The sequence below is a fragment of the Lotus japonicus genome, chromosome 1 (assembly GCF_012489685.1).
Source record: "Lotus japonicus ecotype B-129 chromosome 1, LjGifu_v1.2".
Taxonomy (NCBI): Eukaryota; Viridiplantae; Streptophyta; class Magnoliopsida; order Fabales; family Fabaceae; genus Lotus; species Lotus japonicus.
This window is the reverse complement of record NC_080041.1, coordinates 127,559,256-127,584,669: the sequence shown is the minus strand read 5'-3', so window position 1 is coordinate 127,584,669 and position 25,414 is coordinate 127,559,256. Positions and strand designations below refer to the sequence as shown.

The 25,414-nt window shown below is 35.9% G+C and overlaps 4 protein-coding genes across 6 annotated transcripts; 2 read left to right on the top strand and 2 right to left on the bottom strand.

Moving 5' to 3' along the window:
• Positions 1-591: 591 nt before the first annotated feature.
• LOC130730523 (H/ACA ribonucleoprotein complex subunit 3-like protein) lies at positions 592-2,663 on the bottom strand. The gene is made up of 4 exons (XM_057582552.1): positions 2,557-2,663; positions 2,185-2,257; positions 1,845-1,887; positions 592-939 (listed from the first exon to the last, which is right to left on the bottom strand). Exons 2-4 carry the CDS (start codon positions 2,236-2,238, stop codon positions 842-844), a joined length of 195 nt encoding a protein of 64 aa, XP_057438535.1. The 5' UTR covers positions 2,239-2,257; positions 2,557-2,663; the 3' UTR covers positions 592-841.
• A 2,018-nt stretch (positions 2,664-4,681) lies between these two features.
• On the top strand, positions 4,682-12,817 carry LOC130730521 (uncharacterized). Of its 2 annotated transcripts, XR_009016371.1 has the most exons (15): positions 4,682-4,868; positions 4,952-5,257; positions 6,091-6,265; positions 6,398-6,481; positions 6,586-6,827; positions 7,077-7,287; positions 7,456-7,535; positions 8,088-8,172; positions 9,485-9,616; positions 9,704-9,817; positions 9,918-9,965; positions 10,504-10,588; positions 11,875-11,931; positions 12,073-12,243; positions 12,346-12,817. XR_009016371.1 is itself a non-coding variant. In XM_057582550.1 (14 exons), the coding sequence occupies exons 2-14, from the start codon at positions 5,031-5,033 to the stop codon at positions 12,141-12,143; spliced, it is 1,611 nt and encodes a 536-aa protein (XP_057438533.1). In that variant the 5' UTR covers positions 4,682-4,868; positions 4,952-5,030; the 3' UTR covers positions 12,144-12,244. The 2 variants fall into 2 exon arrangements, 1 of the variants encoding a protein (XP_057438533.1); XM_057582550.1 differs by lacking the exon at positions 12,346-12,817 and having other exon boundaries at positions 12,073-12,244.
• A 3,791-nt stretch (positions 12,818-16,608) lies between these two features.
• Positions 16,609-17,250, bottom strand: LOC130724915 (U-box domain-containing protein 40-like). Its single transcript, XM_057576181.1, has one exon. The coding sequence runs from the start codon at positions 17,248-17,250 to the stop codon at positions 16,609-16,611; it is 642 nt and encodes a 213-aa protein (XP_057432164.1).
• Positions 17,251-17,687: 437 nt separating this feature from the next.
• Positions 17,688-25,253, top strand: LOC130730520 (casein kinase 1-like protein 6). Of its 2 annotated transcripts, none has more exons than XM_057582548.1 (15): positions 17,688-18,037; positions 18,212-18,367; positions 18,496-18,536; positions 18,941-19,010; positions 19,290-19,438; positions 19,514-19,609; positions 20,421-20,491; positions 21,915-21,976; positions 22,072-22,135; positions 22,240-22,324; positions 22,754-22,880; positions 22,973-23,046; positions 23,305-23,368; positions 23,514-23,647; positions 24,544-25,253. In XM_057582548.1, the coding sequence occupies exons 2-15, from the start codon at positions 18,289-18,291 to the stop codon at positions 24,814-24,816; spliced, it is 1,389 nt and encodes a 462-aa protein (XP_057438531.1). In that variant the 5' UTR covers positions 17,688-18,037; positions 18,212-18,288; the 3' UTR covers positions 24,817-25,253. The 2 variants fall into 2 exon arrangements, with proteins under 2 accessions (XP_057438531.1, XP_057438532.1); XM_057582549.1 differs by having other exon boundaries at positions 18,112-18,367.
• The last annotated feature ends 161 nt before the right edge of the window (positions 25,254-25,414 follow it).

Below are 25,414 nucleotides of genomic sequence, written 5' to 3'. Positions count from 1 at the left end.
AAAAGTATTTGATTTTTACAGCAACGAAATTATAAAAATGTTTTAATTAATTTTCCTGGCTCTTTATTGAGAATTAAATATAAAAAATAGTGGTAGAAGTATATGTATTTCTAAACTAAACCCCATTCATAGAAATCAAATAAAGGGAGATGGTAATTTTTTTCAGATTAATTTATGCCCAAGAATAAATATTTTTGAAATTGTAACAAATATAGGGACAATCGTTCGCAACTTATATATTCTCAACAATATACTAATATTTTGTACCCAAAAAATAGTATGCTTTTTACATTGTTGATTGCTCGTAGCAATTTGTAGATGCTCACTCTTCTTATATATGAAAATGAGGCATTGGAATTCAAAAATATATATATATACTAGCAGTTGAGGTCAACCCTGACCTTTTTCATTCATGCGATTTATTGTTTTATAGAAAACTAAAATAAACTTCTAAAGATACTTTTTAGACTAAAATAAACATTTAAAGATATACTCATACATTTTAAAAACTAAACCTGTATATTTTCAAACTCTTCGTATTTTACCTAGTGGAATTATCTTATAACGTTTTGAACTGATTTTTCAAAGCTCTGGGAGAAACAATAGAATTCAAATAGTCTTTAGAACAGTATACTAACTGCAAACATCAACTTAGTATCCATTAGTGAATTACAACACTCGTCACTTCATGCTAATATTTGAGCCAAATTTTAAAGTAATTGGTTAAGAAAGAAAAACATAATTGGCTCAATTTCTACCCCTCTACCAGCACCAGATCAACAACCACGGCTAAGCACGGAAGGAAAATACTTAACACGAACAAACTGAACTTGTATATCGCCTAGTACTTAGGAGGTGGCTGCTGGGTTGGTAACAATCCAAATCGCTTCTTCAAAAGAACTCTCTGCCTTGAGAATTTGTCATCAGGTGAAAACCGAGCTGCAGTTCAAGAAAACCAAGAAAAATCACTTAGCAACAGAAAATGGAATGTGAAATTCCAAATCATATTTGACGTGCATTTGTCAGAGTTGTCAAAACCCGGAAAGTGGTATGTTCTTTCAATCAAGCAGAGACAATTTCACCAATGACAAATCAAGTGCAAAAGGCAAAAAACAGGCCTCCTATTTGTTCATATAATTCGCCTCGCACTTTTGTCTCATTTGTAGGTAAACAATGACAGAGAGGGGTAAACTAAGCTACTAAGTTCAAGTGTTCAACATCACATAATTTCAGTTATTAATTAATCAATCACAATAGAACCCTCAAGAAGACCTAGTGAGAAGGATATATCAAATGAAGGGTTATCCAGTAATTAGATATTGAGAGTCAGGGAAGTCAAGTAAAAGAGAAAACTATATATCAAACCATTAACTTGTAATCTCCTACCAATCTAACAAGTTGACATTGTAATACAATGACACTATGACCAGATGATAGACAACAACAAACATGTTATTAAACTTGCATGGTATGCTCAAATTGACTCAACACTCACATAAAATGATTAGGAGTACTAGGTCTAAAGGTGTCACTTTTATTCCTCCTTTCACTTTTCCAAAGGACAAAGTGTGTTGAAATAGAAAAGGTAGTGTGTGCAATCCAAGTACCAAAGAAATATAAAGAGGAAGGGAAGACACAAGAAAAGAATACAAGAAATCCCTCAAATAAGAAATACCAATAATACCACAGGACACAATATATTTTAGTACCAATAACAAGATCACAAGGAAGAACCAAGTAGGATGAAAAAAATATATAATTTTATAACTCACGAGCTTGTATAACAAAATTTGAAAGAATACATAAAGTGATAAAATAAAACTGGAGTTAATTGAGCAAAATACCTGGATGAGCAGATTGTGTAGCCAACCCAACTGGTGACTCTTTCTGCAAAGGGAGAAAAACACCAGAATGTCACTTTAACACAGTTTGATTTTACCAGTAAACCCCCAAATTGTCACTCATTACTGATTACTTGTGCAAGGTGCAATTTGATAACCAATAAGAAGTAATACAAATAAATAATAACAATGCACCCCAAGAAGCATTACTTAAAATTGAGCTAGATAATACAACCTTGGAATTATTCAATTCAAAATAAACAATGACCATAGAAAAATGCAAAAAAAAAAAAGAGTCCTTAATTGAAGTTCCATAGAGATAAATTACAAGTAGAAAGCTTACCTTAGTGGTGTAAACTTTGTCACCATTGTCATTTATATAAAACTGAAGATACATGGTTGCTGATAGCTTATCACTGCAAAAATCAAAGTAAACATTATTCTTCCCACACCATAAAAATAGCTAGGCCCAATTTCCAATCATGGAAGCCATTAAAAAGTTTGAGACACAACACAATAATTCGAGAAAGCTCCATAGTAGCAAATTAACAACACCATAGCAAGTAAGACACAACAATAATACCAACTAGATTTTCTACCACATGACAAGGATATTCCTTCCTATGACACACAGCATGACAAGAAATCAAAGGCTAGAAGAAACCGATACAGTGTGTGACAGAAGAAGACGGCGAAGGAGTGAGGGGAAACTCACCGGCGGTGGCGACGTAGGCAATTGAGTGAGCGAGAGTGTTGGAATATTGGAACCCTAAGCTTTCGTGCGATTGATTTTATAGCATTTTCTATCTTCAAAAAAGGTTACTTATATTTTACAGTTTTGATAAATTGATAAACCTAAACTAAAATCTTTCAAAAAAAAGATAACTAAAATCATTTCCGATTTTTTTGTTGTTGCAAATCACTGATTTTTGCTTTATTTATTATTAAGTTACTATTTTTTTTCTAGATGTTCTAGTATTTAGCTTAGGGACTTAAGTTATCACGATAGTGATTCACATACCAGTACCACTCTATAGTGTCTACCATTTTAAACACCTTAATTTTGTGGTGGCTATTAAAGGTCACAAATTGAAAAGTAGTGAAAAAAAAAACTTTTTAATTGTGGCGGTCAAAGACCACCACAGAATGAGGTGTCAAAAATGAGATTTGTATCATAGCGTGATTTGTCGATAACTGCCAAGCTTAATGGATTTCAGTTGCATTTGGGTGTTTAAAACACGCACACATAGACTCGAGTTAACGAGTGTATTTTGGACAAAATATCATATTGCAAATGTTTCTTCTTTAAAAAAAAAATCTTTCAATACATGGAAAAACGTTTGCATCCTTGTCACTTAGCAAAATTCACATAATTTGGATGAAAGTAGTTTTGGATAATTTATACTTGTTTATCTAATTATTCTTTTTTTGTCATGAACAAAGGAGAAAAAGACTACACCCTAAGAGTTGGACAGCTAAAGAAATCTGACGACAATAAGGAAGACATGCTCGCTGGAGGAACGTGGTACAACCTTAAATGATGATCATGCCGACCTCATCTTGGCAAAAAAGTGTCAGTAAAAGCATTTCCTTCACGTAAAGTATGCATAAGCTTAACTTCTTGAGGCTTCCGACAAAGCGCAACAATTCCACTCAAGATACTAGCATAGAAATGAAATTGATCATGCTAGGAAATCATATACGGGGACCAAAGCAAAATCCATTACACCAAAACCAAGTAGTAACCAAGCTCCGAACACAATTGAGAACCATGCAAGATACTCGGAAGCTCCACTTGGAGGACATCAGAAACTCCAATAGATAAATAAAATCCAATGATCCAATTGTCGGAATCAAGTCTCACCAAGCCCATAACCTCTACAAAAGTGATTCAAAATATTCTGAACAACTTTAACTTTGGTGATCTTCCCTTTTGTGAAGAGCAACACATCATCTCAAAAAAAGAGGTAAGATATACAAGTTATATATAATATGGTCTTTTATACAAACTAAAAAAAAAATCATTTATTCTATCATTATTTAAATTAAAGTATAAGCTCAGTTAAATTGAATACAGCTTCATTAGAGACCAACCAATAGATCATAAACTGATAATCTCACCTATTAGATGGCTAATTTCATTTTCAGATCATTGCCCATGATGTCATGTTCTGCAATTTGTTGCTAGCAAACATCCAGATAATGGTACAAGGTTGTGAGTTAGTAGTGACAGGTTGGTCCAGCCCACCAAATTACATCAGAAACAAATTTCGTGTTCCAGTGAGCCAACTACACTGACATTTTGATGGCAATGCTTCTCCAACTCTCATTTTCATAACCACCCCAACAGAAGCAATATCTGTTCCCAATCGTGGCCTTGTTACCCCATCATCCAACCTCTCCCCCATTTTTCTTTTTTCTATAAACAAGAAATCTCCACTGTTAGTCGCTAGTTGTGAGATTATTCTATCACCCCGATAAATACAATAAGTAATGGAAAGCTGACAAAAAAGTTTCATCTATTCACAAGAGTTAAGAAATCAAAATCTCAACCAATTGTTTAAGGGATGAAGGGTCGAACCATTTCACCATCCTACTAATGCTACATTTATTGATTCAAATTCACATTATATTTTTCAATGTTAACCAATTTATCTTCACATCTGATAGCCACAATACTAATATCTCGCTCCAGTGTCAACACATTAAACGCTAAAAGACTAACTAATGAATTTTTTCCATACACAAAAATTAGCTTTTCTATCTTGATTCATTTTATATAGAACCAAAAAAAGATGGGATGGAAAAGCCATATATAAATAAGTGATTATAGTGGGAGAGGGAGATGTATGATCTCCTTTATTATGTACCTGCCAAGTATTCTATTATTTACGCGGCATTCCGAATTCTCAGCTTCCTCCATCAAACCAAAACTCATTTCTTCATTTCTTCAATCAATCAATCAATTTCCTTCCAAATTTTCCTATCAAATTCTTCTCTTTCAAACACCATCATCACCAACACAAGGTACTCTCTCTGTTTCAAATTCATCATTCTTCTTTTTTTTTTTTTCTGGTTTTTCCATTGTTTAATGCAGAATTTCTGTGCAGATTTGAAGATGGAGTGATAATGCTCGTCATTGTTAACCATTGAGATTGTGCTGAGGAGGGAAATAATAGCAAAAAAAATATGGATTCTGCGAGGAGTTGGTTCCAGAAGTTTCAGCCGCGTGATAAGCTGAGAGGTGGTTCTACAAGGAAGAAGGATGATTTCAACAATGGCGGCGACGAACCGAGTGGGCCGGTGGATGAAGCCGCTCTTTCCAATATCACCAAGCAGAAGGTGGCTGCAGCCAAGCAGTATATAGAGAATCACTACAAGGAGCAAATGAAGAGCCTTCAGGAGAGGAGGGAACGGTGCGTTTCATTTCATCAATGCTCATTTCATTTGAAAATTGCATGTTATTCTTATTTTCTGCTCTCAGTTCAATGATTCAATCTTTATAGCTTTTTTTTTTTTGGTGAAAATTCAATATTTATAGCTTACTGTCTTGATTAATTTTATTATTTTGCTACATTCTTAAAAAGAAACTGATCAGATTCATATGTGTTATCTGTTTTTTTAAAGAGTGAGTATTGTACTTTTCTATTACTGCATTATGATTTGCGTAGTATACAGTCATAGTGGAAGAGAAGCTATTATGTTTGGTGAGCCTAAGGGATTTGATTTTCTAATAACTTTTGACAAAGACCCTGGTTTGTATGCAGAGGAAGAATGAGGGATCAGGAATGTTTCCTCAATATGTAATTTTTTTGGGGGATTACAAGTTTGATCAGGCTTATGTCTCATTTTGACTTTAAGCTTTTGACAGCATTAGTGTTTGTGGGCAAATTTGATGGAGTTTGTTATTATTTACTCCATAAGGGTTTGGATATGCTATGGAAAACTAAATTAGAAAGGGGGAGGGTTTTCCATGAGACCTTAGAGATCACTGTCTCTTAATACAAACAGTACAGCTAAACAGTACCATTAATCAAGTTAGGGTATATGCATTATTGTGGGAGATGGATTACTTTTGAGATTTTTCTTAAGAGGTGCTAGCTGGGTCTGACCTATAAGTTTTATGATTACTAATTCTCATCCTCCAAACTGCTAAAAGTGTTGGTCTGTGCTTGAATTTTAATTTGTATTATGGTAGTCGTGTTGACAGATACATTGATGAGTTTTTTTAATACCTCACTTATAACAGCCGAACCATCTTGGAAAAGAAGTTGGCTGATGCTGATGTCTCTGAGGAAGATCAAAATAACTTGCTTAAATTTTTAGAGAAAAAGGAAACCGAGTATATGCGTCTTCAGAGGCATAAAATGGGTGTTGATGATTTCGAGTTATTGACTATGATCGGAAAAGGTGCATTTGGGGAGGTATTAATGCTCTTATATATGACACAAATCATATGGTGCAATCAACTACTCTTTTTTCCCCAGTTTATAATTCTTTATATACCTTTTTCCACTAACAGTTCTACTTCTGCCTAAAACTTGAAATTGTTGCAGGTCCGGGTCTGCAGGGAAAAGGCCACAGATCATGTATTTGCAATGAAGAAGTTAAAGAAATCAGAGATGCTTCGTAGAGGCCAGGTTTGCAGTCACTTGGCTTGCTAAATTATATTCTAAAGCAGAAAAACTTTAATACCGAAGGTTAATGTCATCAGACTTGCTTCTAACTTCGTTAATTATTTCAGGTAGAACATGTCAGAGCGGAGAGGAATCTCCTTGCAGAGGTTGACAGCAATTGCATAGTCAAACTTTATTGTTCTTTCCAGGATGATGAGTATTTGTATCTTATTATGGAGTACCTACCTGGTGGGGACATGATGACTCTACTTATGAGAAAGGATACCTTGACTGAAGATGAAGCCCGATTTTATGTAGGAGAAACAGTTTTGGCTATTGAATCTATACATAAACACAATTATATACATAGGTATCTACGGAATTGGTCATTTACTCATATTTATCTTTCACTTTCTATTATGTTAAATTCACCTGTTCCTTTTAGAAATAAGTGTTGTAATGATATCATTGCGCATCAGTTCAAAATGATCCTGAAAACTATTTGATGCATGAGTCAGATTTATTTATCTGTATAGCAGCAGTTGTATCAGCTTGAAATTAAAACAACCTTATTCAATTGTACAGTATATATTAATCTTCTCAATATGTCATGTTGCAGGGATATTAAGCCTGATAACTTACTACTTGATAGATATGGACACTTGAGACTGTCAGATTTTGGACTATGTAAACCATTAGACTGTAGTACACTTGAAGAAACTGATTTTTCTCAGAATGCCAATGGATCTACACAGAATGATGATCGTACTGGTCCAAAACGCACCCAACAAGAACAGTTGCAACACTGGCAGAAGAACAGGAGGACACTTGTAAGTTCATTATTTTTATTATGTGGTGGTCTCTTTTTATTACTCATGACAATCAGATAGCGCGTGTAACCGTATTTCTTGATATGGTGTTTACTTTACGATCTTTGTTTTGTTTTTGTTTTTGTTTTTTCTGTTTTGCTTATGACTGTGAATGTATAAACGTTGCAGGCTTATTCTACTGTTGGTACACCAGATTATATTGCTCCAGAAGTTCTATTGAAGAAAGGTTATGGGATGGAATGTGATTGGTTAGTTCTGTGCATGTGAATGTTGGCAATAAATTTGGTTTCACTCTGTTCTCTATGTCACATTTATTTCATAACATCTAAGTTTATTCTCTTCATTCAGTAGCCGGGTGATCATTTTAAAATGTAGCTTTACATTCAAGTTTCTTAGTTATATATTTGGGATGTCATTGACTCATTTTTTTCTTTTTTATTCTCTTTTTTCCTCAAATTGTATTGGAAGCATATTGATTTTTACTCAATTATGTGGAAAATCTACAGAAGCCCTAATAAGAAGATAGATTAGATTGAGTGTAGTCCAATAGTTACAGTTAGAGGCAGTGGGGGAGTTAGAAAATTATAGGTCAAACCATTCAGAAGAATTTATATGTGAATAATTTTTCATTAGACGTGATTTAAGATTGGACATTGTGGTATTGTTTGACCTACGTAATTGATCCCACCTTGTGGTGAAAACTTTTGTTGTTGTAGTTTTCTATGTGGAATATATGAATAAACCTTTGAGTTCAGGGTACATAATTTATATTGACAAAATGACGATTATGAAATTCACAGGTGGTCACTTGGAGCTATCATGTATGAAATGCTGGTGGGATATCCGCCTTTTTATTCTGATGATCCAATGTCAACATGTAGGAAGGTAATATTTTTCATATAAATGTTTACTATATAAAAACTGACGCTGTAGATGAGGAACAGCCTTGGCAAAGATATCCGCAACCTGAAGTTGTGAAGTGATATGAGGAAGAGAGATAACTTGATTTGCAAAGGCATCACGAATAGAATGACAATCCACCTCATTATACTTAGTGAGCTCACGAAAAACTGGATTGGGAGCAATTTTAATTGCACTAGAATTGTCAGCGTAGAGAGATGTAGCAGCTGTTTAAGGAATCCAAGTTCAGCCTATAAAATATAAACAATGAAGCTATTTGTCCCTTTCTTTGGCATTCTTTTACTCTAAATATATCATTCTAGCATCAAATTGGCAGCTTCATTATTACATTTTTTGATAATTTCCAGCACATATGACTGATTTACATTTGAACCAGATGTTATAGTTTGTTTTCTGTTCTTAGTTTCTCTGGACAGATCTCCATGATAAACAAGATTTTACTTAACCTAATATTTAATATCACTGTCTTTGTTACTGTATTTAATGCAATTTGTGTGCAATTAAATGGTACCGTTTAAATTTATGACATGGTGACGAGACTAAACTTTTTCCGTGTCCTTTTAATACTTTATCCATGAACTTTGCAGCTATTAACTTTATTTCATTATTGATGTGTTTCTGGCTTTCTGCCCATGAAGCTTCAACATCACATGTTCCCCTTCTGGATATTTCATATTCGTGCATCTTTATATTTCTTTTTGGTGGACAGCCTAGGCTTAGGCTCTTTGACTCTCTTAATATATAGCAGCACACCATGACTTGGTCATGCTGTGCATGATGAACCTGTCATTAACTGTAGTCTTACCTCTTAACTGAGTGATTGTTGACAGTCTAGTAACCAATGCTAAAGAAATGAAACTCGTATTCTCATGAGCTATACCTCAGCTAGTCCATTATTGGCTGTATTGAGAGTATGGAAACCTGTCATTAACTGTAGTCTTACCTCTTAACTGAGTGATTGTTGACAGTCTAGTAACCAATGCTAAAGAAATGAAACTCGAATTCTCATGAGCTATACCTCAGTTAGTCCATTATTGGCTGTATTGAGAGTATGGAAACCTGTAAAGGCTGTTCAAGTGACAAACATACACTAGAGTTGATTGTCTTTTCATGATTTTCTGTCCATGTATGATCAAGTTTTCTTCTTATCTTATTCCTTGTTCTTATGTTTTACTGTTTCATATGTTGTATTTTGATGACTGTAAGCATTAATAATTTGGAGATTTGAAACTTGTTGTTGCTAAATAAGTTTTATCTAGCTTCCTTTTTTATGCAGATAGTAAATTGGAAATCACACTTAAAGTTTCCTGAAGAAGTAAAGTTATCTCCGGAGGCCAAAGATCTTATAGTTAAGCTTTTGTGTAATGTCAACCAGAGGTTGGGGTCAAATGGTGCATATGAAATAAAGGTGTCGTATGGTGTGTCCTTATTTGAATTCTTAAATGTTACAAGAGATTTGGATATAGTAGTTACCACCGTGTTACATTCCTCCCAGGCTCATCCATTCTTTGAAGGTGTTGAATGGGATAAATTGTATCACATGGATGCTGCATTTATTCCTGAGGTCAATGATGATTTAGATACTCAAAACTTTGAAAAGTTTGAAGAGGTATTTAGGTCTTTCAGATTCTCGCTTATTTAATTTTGCTACTCATCCAAGGCCATCCAGCTTGTTTATTTATCTTCCTATAACCTTTTCGCATCTGCAGTCCGACAGCCAGACTCAATCATCATCAAGAGCTGGTCCATGGAGAAAGGTAATATTAGGTTTTTGTTTCCATATGAGCAAATTTCGCATTAGTTTCTTCAGGATCATGCCTAAATTTTGCACGAGTCATTTCTGAACTTTTCGAAATAACAGGAATGCAATTTTCCCCTGAAATCTTAGCCTACTTAGGACGCCTCAGGTCATTGGTCTACCAGAAGTGTGTTTGACGGGCATTCTAAAATAATGATTATGGAACATGTTTATGCTAGGGTTAGCAATAAGATTCATGACTTATTTATGTTTGCTTGAGTCTCATATATATGTTAATTTATACTCAAGAGGTTTCTTGCCTCCCCTAATTGCAATATTCTTAGTGTTTAGTGTGTAATTGGCAAGTAAAATGAACATGTCTTTCTGAATTTCTGGCTGTCGGTTGTCTTGTTTATAAGAGACTTCTTTTAATAAATAATATTTTCCTTTTCGTTTCATAGTACTCTCTCTTCGTGTTTTCAATCTGTTAGCTGCTATCCCTCTAGGTGTTTCACTTTTCTCATTCTTCTTTTGTCTTGTTTATTGGGGTTTTACAGATGCTTTCATCTAAGGACTTGAACTTTGTGGGATACACATACAAGAACTTTGAAATTGTTAACGACTACCAAGTTCCTGGAATGGGTACATCTCCTTTTACCTGTGAATATTAATTTCTGATGTTAATTATGTCCGCTACTAGGTTAGATTTTGTCTATGGTTGTAGCTGTTCTGCTTGTTTGTCAATATTTCATTTATTATAAGAGGGGGATATTTTGATGGAAGCTGAATTTTACTGATAAAGCAATGAAGACTAGCTCCTTATAAGAACAGAAAATGCATAAAATAAAGAAGGAATATTGGACAAGCAAGAATGCTTGCTCTGCCCTGTGTTGGCTTCATCCACCCCTGATTACTCAAATGATCCAATACATCCCATTTTGACCTTCTGCTCCCTTCGTCCTCACTTGCCTCCCATACCCTTTCTTTGATGTCCTGCTGCGGCTCCCACCTATCCCATTCTGTAAAACTCGCCACTCCTCCCTTTCCCTCCTGACAAACTTCTCCAAACACAATTCTATTCTTGCCTCTTCCTTTCCTACCTCTCTTCCTTCTCTGGTAAACACAAGAACTCATGATTTATAGGCCTATAATATTTGTTTAAATTTTTGGGAGAATGACGATTCAGCAACTCTTAGTTGTGATAATCCAATGTAGAAACTTTTAACAACTCTGTTAAGATTGTAAATCACTCCTGTCACATTGTTGACTGTAGGAATGCTTGTTAAAACTGAAAATACAGCACTTAAATTTTTAGTTTTTGCAAAATTAAGCACTAAATTTATTTTATGTGAACCGAAACTGTCAAATACACCCTAACTATAACTCAAATTATTTGTTTTAGAGTCATCTTGTAAAACAATGTATTGAATCCTCCCCCGTCCTTTATTTAACTGACCACACAAAAGTATTTACCCCTAAATCACTCTTAATGACTTGACCTGTAGACTATTGTTTTCGTAGGTCTCCATTTACCTCTAATTACTGCATTACTGCTCCTTCCATTTGTTCAACCTTTATTACCAGTGCTTGTCATACTTCCACTGAAATCATGGGCATAAGGATAATCCACAGGCACAGTCATATTTTATGCGCAATTTGTCCAAGATGGTGGAATTTGGTTGATCTGGCATATGAAACATTCACTTTGTCTCTAGAATTATATATCAAACAATAGTTTCACAACATTGAGATGGAAATAGAATAGCTTTTCTGCAATTGATGTAGAACATATATTGGCCAGTTGGTTGAAAATCAAAATATTCAGGGTTTTTTTGTGTGTATTACTGAGTGTGTGTTACATTTAAGGATGTTCTGGAAGTTAATGATTATTATTCTTGTGTTGATTTTGCTATCCTCTTGCTTTGTAGCTGAATTGAAGAAAGCCTCCAAATCTAAGAAGAAGCCATCCATCAAGTCACTGTTTGGTAAGCTTACTTATTTCTAACCATTCAATTCCTTTACTTTTTCCCTAGTTTGTGTTTTTCTTTCTATACATGCATCCTAGTTTCTTCCTTGTAACAACACTAACTCTTTGCATCCAATCAAACTGGGGTGACATGCAATAGATTGTGAGTCAGAGATGTCTGAGGCGTCCGAGGCTTCAGAGGCATCTGCAAGAAATCAAACTACTCCATGAAGTTTTACAAAGCCCTTGACACCCAAACTAGAGCTATCTCAAAGCTAGAGGGAATCCTTCCTCCTAAACTAGGCACTCTGATGATCTACCTGATCAGACAGTATGGGTTTTGAACATTTCCACGTTTAGTACATAATTCTTGAAGCTATCCCACGTTTGGACTTGTTCTTGGTCACAGTAATGATTACTTGACGATATGCAGGAAGAAAATGCAGTGTTTCGAGCTGGCTTAGACGAGTCTTGCAAGTTTTGTTAGTCACCGCAACTATAGAATCGCAAATCTTTGTTTCTCGTTGTGAAATATGCAGACACTATGAACAGATAAACAAACAGAAACCTTGTATATTTGTTTTGTTCCTTTACATAAACGATAGCAAAGTGGATGGCACTGGAGAAGTGGAAGTTGGTTTTGTCTCTAATGGAGGATCATGGATTGTTACTTTTGTGGAACTTGAACAGTGTAAATTAAAATTTAATGTTAATAATCTGTAATTCGTTAGTGTTAAATTGAATACCTTTTACCCTCACTGAGATTATCATATTTAAATTGGCATGGTATTAAATTTTCATAGCAACCATTGGTCACTGTCACTGTTACTCATAAGAAAGATAACCTTGTACATTGAGTGAGAGTTGATCCCACATTCAAAGGGAGCAATGGCATTAAAAAAGAACCATTGGTTAGAAATACCTATATAGGTACTATTGGTGGAGTGGAGTATACTTGGTATCATTATTCGAAGACAAACACGTTAACAGAGCTGGTGAACTTATCCTACAGAAGTTGATTGAAATTAAAATTGTCAATTTGTTATTGTAGGGCAATGGCATGTGTTTTCCCCCCACGTCAATAGATCGAGTCTGATGCACCGTATTGGCTATTTGTTGTGCCTTTCTTTTTGGTTTAGTTTATATTATTGCAGCATGGGGCAAAGAATGAGATAATCAATATCAGGATATCATCTGCCTCAATCTGCATGAAATCATTATCAACCATTTTCCCATTCTTTTTTTTTTTTAGTAAGACCATTTTTCCCATTCTAAATCAGACAAACAGGATAGAAAAATATTATTCTAAGGGTTGTTTATAATAGTTTATTTGAATTTATCTTATAGGCATAAACTGTTTAACATACATTTTTTGAGCTTATTTTCATACTTATTTATAATCTATTTTTTAATTTATTTAACAAATTTCATAAAATAGCTTATGAATATGCGCTTATCACTTATTATCATAAACGCTTAGATAAGCTGTTTACCGAAATGCAACCTCAGTTCAAAGAATTTTTTAGTGATCCGATAGAAGAGTTGTAATGTTATATGTTGCTTACACTCTTAGGAGAAAACATATGGTTGGTAAATTGGGTGTGGTGAGAGGAGAAGGGTATTTTTGTAAATTGAGTTTAAATTTCGTTCAATCCTATCTATTTAATTTATTTATTAGAATATTTAAGGCTTAATTGCACTTTTGGTCCTCCAACTTTAGCCTTCCTACGAAAATTGTCCCCAAACTTCAAAATTAGCAAAAAAACGTCCCTAACGTTTACACCCGGTTGCAAAAATGATCTTCCGTCCAATTTCATCCAGTATTTAACGAATTCTGGGATAAAAATTAATAAAAAATAAGAAACTAAAACAAAAACCTAGAAATTGATGAATGTTCACCTTCTTCAAAGAACCTTCATCATCATCTTCATATTCTTCTCTAGAAAACCCAAAAACAAACCAAAAAAATCATCAACCCCACCCCAAACATCAATTTCAGATCTCAAATCAGCCATCAATTGAAGATACACCCATCTTGCCCAATCAATTTGAAAGTCTGGACATTTTTTACTTCTCCCTCTAAGTTGTGCTCCTCATGTGGATGGGAACGAAGCATATCAAAGAGAAAGTAGGAAACGATGAAATCCAACTATGTCGCTCACCTCCACCGACCCACCAGCAACCGCCCCAGCAACCACCGCGCGGACAACACCATCAAGCTTGAAAACGCACCTCTTGAAGAACTCAGATCTTGCATATCCTCCATGAAACCCCAAAAAAAAAAGAACAAAGGGAGTTTTAGATGGGGTTGGGTTTCGATGGTGGGAGTTGGTGACGGTGGTGGAGTAGAGCGACGCGAAAGTGAGGCTGGGTTTCAGATCTGGGGGTGGGGTGAGGTTGCGGTGGGGATGGGGTGAGGTTGGGTGTGGGTGGGTTCTGGGGTCGGGTGGGTTGAAAGTGTTTCTAAGCTTCATCTTCAGCTCTGCGTGCATGGTGATGGAGCTGTCTTCACCCTATTATTCCCACATGAAATTCGCTGCATTCTGTCAAACTACCCACCAAGCCAGACTCTTCAGGTTTCTTCGTAGCTGAAGATTCAATTTTGATTTTGTTTCCTTGGGTTTCACTTGATGGGTGTTTATAAGCTATTTTTGGTAAATTGTGAATATCAGGAAAATTCTTGCAATGTTTGTAATAATGAGGTGTTTTTCCATCTAGATCTACCTTCGAAACTCATCCATCTAGATCTACCTTCTGGAGTGATGTGTGAAGAATTAAATTTGCTAAAATTGATGGATTTGATAATTTTTTATTGGGATATAGGATAGTGTTTTTTTGGATGAGAAAACTTAATTTTGATTTACTCATTTATACGAAGATGAAGGAAACATGGGATGAAGATGATGAATTTCTGGGTTTTTAATATGAAGATGATGAATGTTTCAGAGATTAAATTTTTTAATTACTTTTTTTGAGGAATATTCCGTTAGTTTTTAGATGGAATTGGACAGAAGATCATTTTCGCAACCGGGTGTAAACGTTAGGGACGTTTTTTGCTAATTTTGAAGTTTGGGGACGATTTTCGCAGAAAGGCTAAAGTTGGGGGACCAAAAGTGCAATTAAGTCAATATTTAATAACTGGTAAATGTTTTCACTTTAGTTTCTTTTGTCTGGTCCACCGACGGACCACTACGAGCCATCATCGTCCAAGACCATATTGGTGTCGTAAAATACCAAAAAAAATTCATAATAACAAAGTGGGAAAGAGACATGCAACCGTTTTCCAAATGAGTAGTGACATGTGTCAAATGAAAATAAAACAAAGTTTAAATTTTATAATGAACCGGGGATTAAAAAAGTAGTATTATATAAAGTTTCCTTTTACAATCAAAGTCACCCCAACTTTCTTTTAATTTTTTCCCTTTAGAAAAGAAGTTTGGGTTGCTCTTATTATCAAAAAGATGACAAGACTTTGTCTTTCACCACGTGTAATGCTGACATATTAAATTTATTTAATACAACCTTCAAATTGAATATTATTAAATAAATAACCACAAAAGACCGAGCACCACCCCACCCTACCGCTAAAACAATCTCTTTCGAACTGCCATGGACGAACCATCTATGTCGCCGATACACCATCTTGTGGCCTCATCTCTCATTGGAACCCACATCTCCGCGAGGAGACTCAACCTCCAGTCCTCCACCTCCTATCCACCATCTTCATCTCAATCTTTCTCACTTACCTTCTCGATCTCACTGGGTTTGCGTTGTGGGAACAATTGTTGGCTAGGGTTTGGAGGCGGGAGCCAGAGGTTTCTAGTCAGTTGTTGGAGAGGAAGAAGAAGAAGAAGAAATTGCTAAGTGTGATTAAATTGCCTTGTAAGACACCACTAGAGCAAGACAGATAATGTGTTAAATGATCACGTCATCCTCTGTTAGCTGATTCACGTTTTTTATGACATGAATTAATAACAGAGACTAAAATCACCATATTTCTTTGTACTTCAGTTGATTGTCCAACTAGCAGAAGAAAGTCGGGAACAGGAGCTGGAGCGAAAGAAATTCATGGGAGTCGGGAGAGAAAACATATTTAAACTAAAAAAAATGTTGAAAGGAAAAAGGAAAAAAGTAAGAAAGTAAAAGAAGGTAACCAGTTTGACACTGCCAATACATGGAGAAGACATTGGTATTGTCATATCCTTTAAAATTTGGTTTATGAAAAGAAACAGTTCACTCACTGAAAAGAAACCAAATGGAAGAAGATAGAAAAGTAAATAATATTTTAATTTTGGCTTAATTCCATTTTGGGCCCCTGATGTTTCAAAAATGAGCGATCGGGGCCCCTCGTGTTTAAACGTAGCGGTCAGGCACCCAAACGTTTCAAAAACGTGCGTTCCAGGCCCTTCTGTTAAGTACCGTTAGTTTGACCAAACGGAACCCCTTTCATTAATTGACGTGGAATTTCTTTTTCATTTTAACATTATATTTTTTACCCAAACTCATTCCCCAAATCAGAAACACGATTCCCCTCCCCCAATTTTAACCTAATTGAAGAAAGGAAGATGAAGAAGAAGAGAAGGGGAGAAGAAGAAGCTCGAAGAGAAGGAGAAAGGAAGAAGCTCAAAGAGAAGGGGGGAAGAAGCGCGGAGAGTAAGAACCGAGGAAGAAGCTTGTTCGATTCAAATACGATTTCTTATTCTTCTGGGGTTGTTGCTGGTTCGAGTTCAGAGGAGGAAGGGGAAGAGTAGCAGCAACTGGGTTGTGTTGAGAATTGCAGTGGCGGGGTTGATGATGAAGTTGCGGTGGCTATGGATTCCTCGGAGCTCGTGTAGAGGTGGGTTGGTCGCAGAGGGACTTGAGTTTCTGCGCGGGTGAAGAGATTCACAGGTGGGTCTTTTGGTGGTGGCGGCTTGGAAGCCATTAGTGTGCGAACGAGGTTCTCTGTGGTGGCGGTGTTGGGTGCGGTGGTGGTTTGGGTTTGGCACCATTTGAGAATGGAGGATTTGAGGGCAAGGTTGGGAATGACGACGGAGAAATCAGGGGTGTTACCATCAGGAAGTTGAGGGGTGAAGTTGAGATCCTTGCAGGCTTGGACGGAGGCACGGTCGAAGGAGTGGCCGGAGGAGACGATGACAGGGTCTGCCATGATGGAACCTGAAATGGGGCAGAGGAACTCTTCTGGAGGGTTCTGGGTTTTGTTGTTGCTGTTGGGTTTTGAAGGGTTGATGCTGTGGAAGAAGAGCTTCTTCCACTTCAGCCTTGGGGTAGTGATTGGTTCTGGGAATTTTTCAGACTCTTTTGCTGCTTTTGGTGAACCCCATTTCTTGTGGACCATCCGCTTCACACTTTGCTAAATCTCCATGAAATGATTCAACTCAGTTAAATCTTGTTGGTTTTGCTGAAGAAGTTGTTCAGAGAGTTGAGGGTGAGGGGTGACGATTCCATGGTTTGCTAAATTAGGATGAAATTAGGGTTAAAATTGGGGGGAATCGGGTTGGTGAATTGGGGGGGAATTTTTTGGTAAAAAATATAATGTTAAAATGAAAAAGAAATTCCACGTCACTGGCTCCGTTTGGTCAAACTAACGGTACTTAACAGAAGGGTCTGAAACGCACGTTTTTGAAACGTTGGGGTGCCTGACCGCTATGTTTAAACACGGGGGGCCCCAATCGCTCATTTTTAAAACATCAGGGACCCAAAATGGAATTAAGCCTTTAATTTATTCAATAACAACTACTTTAAAATACAACCAAAACACACCAACAAATACTATAATCTCTTGCCAGCTCCACCCTCCTCATCTCTCTCTCTCTCTCTCTCCAAAGTCGTAAACTTTTGATTCTTGTTCCTACCTGGTTCAGCACATGCTCCTCAATCTCTTCTTCTTCTTGTTCTTTTTCCTTCTTTTTTTATAATTATTTTATAGAAAGTTTCAATTTTTTGGTTTGTTGGTGATACCCATTTCCTTTTTGTTTTCTGGGGTCAATGCGGTCATGTTCTCACGAAATTAGGGCTTCAATTCTTCATCTGGGGTGATTGATTGGGGTCAATTGTTCCATGGGAATGTAGCTGTAGAAGGTGGTGTTGTATTTGAACAATAAAAATCCCACCTTTATTTCTGGGTATGTTACAAATTCTTTGGAGTTCTTTTTTATTTGCCCTTTTCCTGGATTTGCAACATATCACCGTTTCACAGCTAATTGGATGAGTAGGTTTGGAAATCTCATTGGATTTGAGTGGATTTTTCAATAAAGGTTGGATTTTTGGCCTGCTTGAACCCCTTTTTGCACAATTAGGTGCTGAATTGGGAACAAATCTGAGCAGAAAAAAGCTTGTTGAAGTTTCTGGGTATTGGGATTTTTAAGGTCATCTTATGATGGATCATGTGATTGCTGGGAAGTTTAAATTGGGAAGGAAAATTGGAAGTGGGTCTTTTGGGGAACTTTATATTGGTATGTACATGTTTCTTCCTCTTTTTTTTTTTTGCTTTTCCAAATTAATTTTTTGTAATATTTGTTTAGGGACATTATCTTATATTGTTATGTAGTTGTTAACATATTCCTTTTATCCTTTGTGTCAGCTGTTAATGTACAAACTGGAGAGGAGGTGGCTGTCAAGTTGGTATGTTAAGTTCTCTTTAAGTTTTCAACTCTTATTTATGTGTAGAAGAGGCAAAATGATTCATTATTGAATTAGTTTATGAATTTCTAGTGATCGATTATTGTGTTCCTGTTTCTGATTGCATTTTTAATATCTTTGATGTGCATATATGATGAAACCACTTTGATTTTCCCTGAGGAACATGTTTTTAGACTATAAATGTTTTGCGGCAATTGTAATGTTTTAGAATTTCATGCAGTAGACATTATCACTTCAGAAGTTGAAGCGTTCTGTATTATTTTATCCATGTTATGACTATATTCTTTTGCTGTCCTCTTTCATACTAGTTAATGAAATTAGTCTGCTCATGATATTCTGTGTTTTTAATTCTTAATCATTATGCCATGCCCCTGAAATTTTTCCAGGAACCTGTGAAGACCAAGCATCCACAGCTTCACTATGAGTCAAAATTGTATATGCTTCTTCAAGGAGGAAGTAAGCCTATATATCTTTTTAGTGTTTTCAATACTAAACATATTGGCTACTATCTATTGCTACAAATTGAAACTGCTTCTCCATCCTTTGTATGTGTACGAGTCTATGCTTTGTTTTCTTGAGTCTGGAGGATAGCCTGATTAATGCATTTGGTTTGTGTAATCATAACCATTAGTCTTAAGCTGTGCCGCCCTTGAAGAAAATTTAAAACTGAAAAGTCTCAGAGAACAATTGAACATGCTTCCTTTTTGAGTAATCCAACTTTGTTCCTTATTGAAGCTGGGATTCCCCATCTCAAGTGGTTTGGAGTTGAGGGAGACTACAATATCATGGCAATTGACCTTCTTGGACCAAGTCTAGAAGATTTGTTCAATTATTGCAACCGGAAGTTAACATTGAAGTCAGTCTTGATGCTTGCTGATCAATTAGTAAGTGAACATGGCAACTAATATCAAATAAAGTACATTTTTGTGATACTGATGTTTGACTTGCTTATTGTTCAGATTAACAGAGTTGAATATATGCATTCAAGAGGTTTCCTTCACCGTGACATAAAGCCAGACAATTTTTTAATGGGCCTAGGACGTAAAGCAAACCAGGTATATTGAAAATGTTATCTTTCCATTTTTCCTGTTTCTTCTTTTTTTGGCCTTTTATTTTTATTACTCATTTATGGAAGTTTGTGGTTGTTAATTCATTGTTTTTTCACCTGAATGTAAATGAATCACGCACTTCAGTTAGCTCATGTCAAAAAAAGCATTTAGCAATTCAAATTTCAAATAGCGCAATACCACTAAAGTACGTATCTCCAATAGAATGGAATTCTTCTTGAAAGTGTCAAGAGATGTCACAAAAATGATAATAATACTAATTTGTTTACGAAACAATAACAGAAAATAAAATGTGTATCTTAGCTAAGATGGGCGAAGAACCAAATAAAAATGCTGTAGTCAATTGAAAAACTGTGACGAACCACCTGATAGGTTATTATATGTTGTACTGTTTGATACTCAATGGGCTTAGGCCTAATAATGATAAGTGAATGTTCAAGAGTCATTTATCTACAACAAAACCCATGAGGTGGTACCTCAGACCTCTTCCTGCCCCAGCTCTTGGCATTCCATGACTACTTTTCCAACTTGAAACTCACAGGGGGTTTATACAAAAGTGATTAGGCTGCATTTTAAGTAAACACACTTCCTATGGCTCTTTATCTTGTCTGCTGGATGGATGTTCTAGTAGCATTTCTTGTTTCCCAATCTTTTTCTTCTATTCTATTGTGATGGATTCCTCTTCTTTGCTGCCACTAAAATAAATTATTTATAGATTCTGATGAGAAATATTCCAGTTGAACATGCAAAATCCAGTTCTTTTAAATATATTTAAATTGTGTTGGGTACCTCATTTCAGGTCTACGCCATTGACTTTGGCCTTGCAAAAAAGTATAGGGATCTTCAGACTCATAGGCACATCCCATACAGGTAAAATTTTCACCATTATTTCAGGATTTTAAGATGTGGTAAGGTTGCGTTTGAAAGAGCTTAACTTGGCTTATCTTATAGCATAAGCGCTTATGCAAGTGTATGGGTATGCTTATGACCTACCTATAAAGTGATTTGAGCTGATTTTCATAAGCTTCTCATATTGGCTTATGAATAAGCACATCTACCTACTTATAAGCTATTTCGAGCTTATTTCAGTAAGCTTCTTAAATTAGCTTAATGTATAAGTGCTTATATATCATAGTAGTCAATCCCGGATAGCGGCGCGGAGCGGCCGACCCCAAAAGTGGGATAGCGGGATAGTGCATAGCGGGATGGCCGCTATTTTGATTTTTCATATATAATTAATAGTAGAAAATTAAAGAGGAAAAGAAAGGAAATAAAAATAGAGGAATAGAAAAAAAAAACAGAGCAGAACAGAGGCTCAAGGGAAACAGGGGCACTGGTCGCCGGAGATAGGCTGAAAGTCACCGCACAGAGTTCGCCGGAAGTTGGACGGTGCTTGTCGGAGGTCGAGAGGTGGCCATGGTTGCTGATTGAAGGTGGCTGAAGGAGATCGCACAGTGGCCATGGGTTCTGGTCGCAGAAGAAGATGAATAGTGAGAGAGATGAAACGTGCGTTTCATTTATTTATGACAAAATCCCAAAAATGCCCTCAAAGTGCAACCTAATTATAAAATTTCAAGGGCAATTTAGGTTTTTCCACACCTTCACCTTATCTTCTTCTTGTGGCGCCGCGATCTGGTGCGACAAGGCCGCGATTTGCGGCGGCGTTCCGCGACGCGACGGCTTCAGAATCGCGGCGAGCGACCGCGCGATAGCGCCGCGACCGATAACTATGTTATATATATGGTCACTTAATTAAGCTGTTTGCCCAAACACACCGTAAATAACACTTCGGCAAACCCAACCTTTGGTTGCCTTATTATTTTCATGTCTTCCTTGGATTTAAGTATTTTCATCACTTTAATAGGTTGGGCCATTTTTCAAGTGGATATAATATTAGTATTAGTATCATTTACTATGATAATAATAATAACAACCACAACTACTATACTACTTCTATAGTTCTATTACTACTTCAATAATAAAACTAATAATTATAATTTATATAACTGTGATTTATCGTAAGTGTGGTTGTGCCCAATCATGCTTGTTTAGCACAAATGTGAACTGATATTTAATACAATCTGTGAACCATAATTTCCGTAATGCAGCAAAAATGGTCAAGGACCTGTAATCTATATTTTGGTTTCTGGTTGCTTCTTGTCTGTTTTCTCATTCTGATGTCAAATACTCTTTAAAAATGTCCTTTCATTTTAAACCGATTATAGTTCTACCCCTTAGCTTTTGTAAATTATATTTCTTTTGTTATGAAAAGCTTGCTTCCTTTCTTGCATAGGGAAAACAAGAACCTTACTGGCACAGCTCGTTATGCAAGTGTCAATACTCATCTTGGAATTGGTGGGTATTATGGTGTGGTAGTTCATTCCTTTTTGTGTAGACAACTAATAATTATAAAACTTTTGTTTTTTAATTTAACTTTATTGTGCTGGCAGAACAAAGCAGAAGGGATGATCTGGAATCTCTTGGTTATGTGCTCATGTACTTCTTAAGAGGAAGGTTAGATACTTGTTAGACACATCTTATTTACCCCCTCCTAGATTTGGATATTTTTATGATAATATTCTTACTATCTCCTTTCACTGTACTGTTTTTGTTTTCAGTCTTCCTTGGCAGGGACTGAAAGCTGGAACCAAAAAACAAAAATATGATAAAATCAGTGAGAAGAAGATGTCAACTCCCATAGAGGTATTATGACTAGCTAAGATGATGAGGTTTTGGAGCAACAAAATATTCCCTCTGGATCTAGAGTTTGATGCTTTGCATTTGCTTGGATTTTAATTGGCATGATCTGTATTTTGTCATGAATTTATGATACCCTAGAGGTTTAGAAGACATAGACAGGCCTGTCCTGAGAGCTGGTCCTAAATAGTTTGTAGTACTCTACATGTGAATACTTGAACAAGCCAAATTGCATGTTTCTGTTGTTTGTTAGAACTAGATTTACTAATTACTAATATTGGGTGCTACGAAAAGCTAAATGCTGAGGTTGATTTATTCTTTGCATTCCACAGTTGGCATAACTTCGTACATTTTGCCATTCTTTCCTTTTTCTGTTTCAGTTCTCAAGTTCCTTGGTCCTGTTGCTTTTTTGTTAATTTTGTGCTTGTATAACAGGTGCTCTGCAAATCATATCCTTCAGAGTTTGTATCATATTTCCACTACTGCCGATCATTGCGGTTTGAGGACAAGCCTGACTATTCATATTTAAAGAGGCTTTTTCGAGATTTATTTATTCGAGAAGGTCTGCTACACAAGATATCTAATTTTTGCAGTAGCATTACATACATTTTTTTAGAAACCTAACGTGTTAAATAATATGACAAAATGCTGCAGGTTATCAATTTGACTATGTTTTTGACTGGACTGTTTTGAAGTATCCGCAGATTGGTGGCAGCTCCAGAGGACGGGTTAGTACTTTCATTTTCATATCTTGTTTGGGTTTTGCATACTAGTTGGAGAAATGATATCAACGCACTCTTTTAAACATTCACTTCAACACATCCCATGTGATGGTTTATCTTTTAATAGGTCAACATATTTGCCTCACTTTTTAATTATTTTTGAAAATTTAAATAATAAACCAATCACATAGAGTGTTTTGGAGAGTATGTTGCTAACATTCCTCTTCGAGTAGAGGTCACTTACGGTATTTGTTCTAATAACAGCATGACAGTGGCAAGGCAGCTATGCATGCAGGACCATCTGTACAAAAGCCAGAAAAGATTTCAGGTTCGCTCTCTTTTGGTCAAATAAAATGATAAAATTTGTTATCCTACTAGTGATTTTCATTGCTGACATCAATAGTGATCAAAATGCGGTGCTTTTCCGAGCTTTGTTTTCATGTAATCATCAGTTGTTCAATTGCTTCTTTCAGTTGGGAAAGAGATTCGAGAGAAGCTATCTGGTGCTGTTGAAGCATTCTCGCGGAGGAACCCAACAAGTTCTAGTCCTCGTCGTGATCATTCCAAGCATAGGAGTTTTGAGGATGTAGCTGTACACAAGGATCCGGTAAAAGAATTTTTCTAACAATATAAATCTATGAATATTGAATAATCACTTATAAGATAAAGTTTTCCCATAAGAAGAGTATTGTTTATCTAAATATTTTGTTGTGAAGATTCTGCATACTATAAACTGTCTGAAAGAAATCCTTGGTTAAAGGTGCCTGTTAGAAAATGAATCAGTTTACATTTTTCTGTAATGCATGAATTTGAGCTAAACATTTTAGGTAACAACTTCGGTTAAGGGAATGAGTTTTATTTTAATTATATTTATTTTTGTTAATTTATACATATACTTTCAATACCCATGTTTGCCGCCGAATGTTGATTTGAAACTCTGGCTTGATTTTCCTTGTCTGTTAGTCACTTCAATGAGATTTAAGTGTGTGATTGGGTCTCTTTTTCTTTTGTAAACAATTGCAGGTAGATTCCCCACACTAAGTCCTAACAAAACAATAATCAAAATGAAAAATTGAAAGGTGTAAAAATCACAACAGCAACAAATCAATATTTTAAGCATGAATAAGAGAAGTAAAGGGGGTAGGAGGGATTGTTGAAGTTTTTTAAATGATGATATTGCTGTTCGTCCTGATGATTGATGATTTTGTTACTATTTTATTTGTATGGTTTGATTCTAAAACTAAGTGCATGTTTTGAAATCCTTCTACAATTCTAGAGCAAAAATCAATTCTGAGAATAAGCTTATGTGAGTAGCTTTTGGATGATATATTTGATTTTGATGAAAGAAAATTTGATCCAATAAATGTCAGTCTCTATCATTTGCTTTTACACCCTTTCTTTACCTTTCTCTTTTCCTGTTTTCCTCATGGCTGAAACCTATGAATATTTGTTCATATTCTCTACTGAATGATTCTTACGTTTAGTTTTACCTTGTCTATTCAGTATCATGATCAAGAGAAGGGACGCAGTTCCTCTCGATATGGCAGCAGCTCAAGAAGACCCGTAATCTCATCATCAACCAGGCCAAGTTCCTCAGCCGATCATACTGACAGTCGTACTGGCCGACTAACCTCAAGCGGTAGCCGCCCATCCGCAACACATAGAAATCAACCCTCGTATGAGGCCAAACAGCCAACTTTCGTGCGCTCTGGATCCACGCGAGGCAATCGTGATGATCCTCTGAGGAGTTTTGAGCTCCTCTCTATCAGGAAGTAATAACAAGTGTATCCAGTTTCATTCTTCAGAAGACATTTTCCAAATTCTAACGTGCATGTCACTGTTTACGCAAAAACGATCTCAAGCACTGTGGAGTCATGTTCCATGTATATTACTGAATTAACAAGCATTGTGGAGTCATGTTCCATGATCAACTTCACTTCCTGACAACTGGACCAAGGTGGACTTTTTTCTACCCCCCAGAGTCTTGTGAAGGTGATATCTCAGCTGCTGTAACATGTTCCTAAAACATGCTCCAGAGAACTCAATCAGGGTTCTTTTTTCTGGTTAATTTTTTTTACTAGATAAATGTGTTTACCTTTTTCCTGAAAAAAATATTAGATGAAACCAAGAGTTGTAGTTTATGATACAATTGTTATTGTTTGTTCACGATTTACCTATGTGTTGAAAATGGAATTATTGAGAAGTTAGAATTCTGCTTGAGACCTTCCATTATCCATTTCTTTTCCAATCCATGCTCACATGTTGGATATTGGCAAACTGAGAACCATGTATAACTTGCTATAGGGGGTTTATGTTTTGGAAATTTGATGTGTTGGCAGGTATAATTAAAACACTTTAAAATAAAATTTTAACC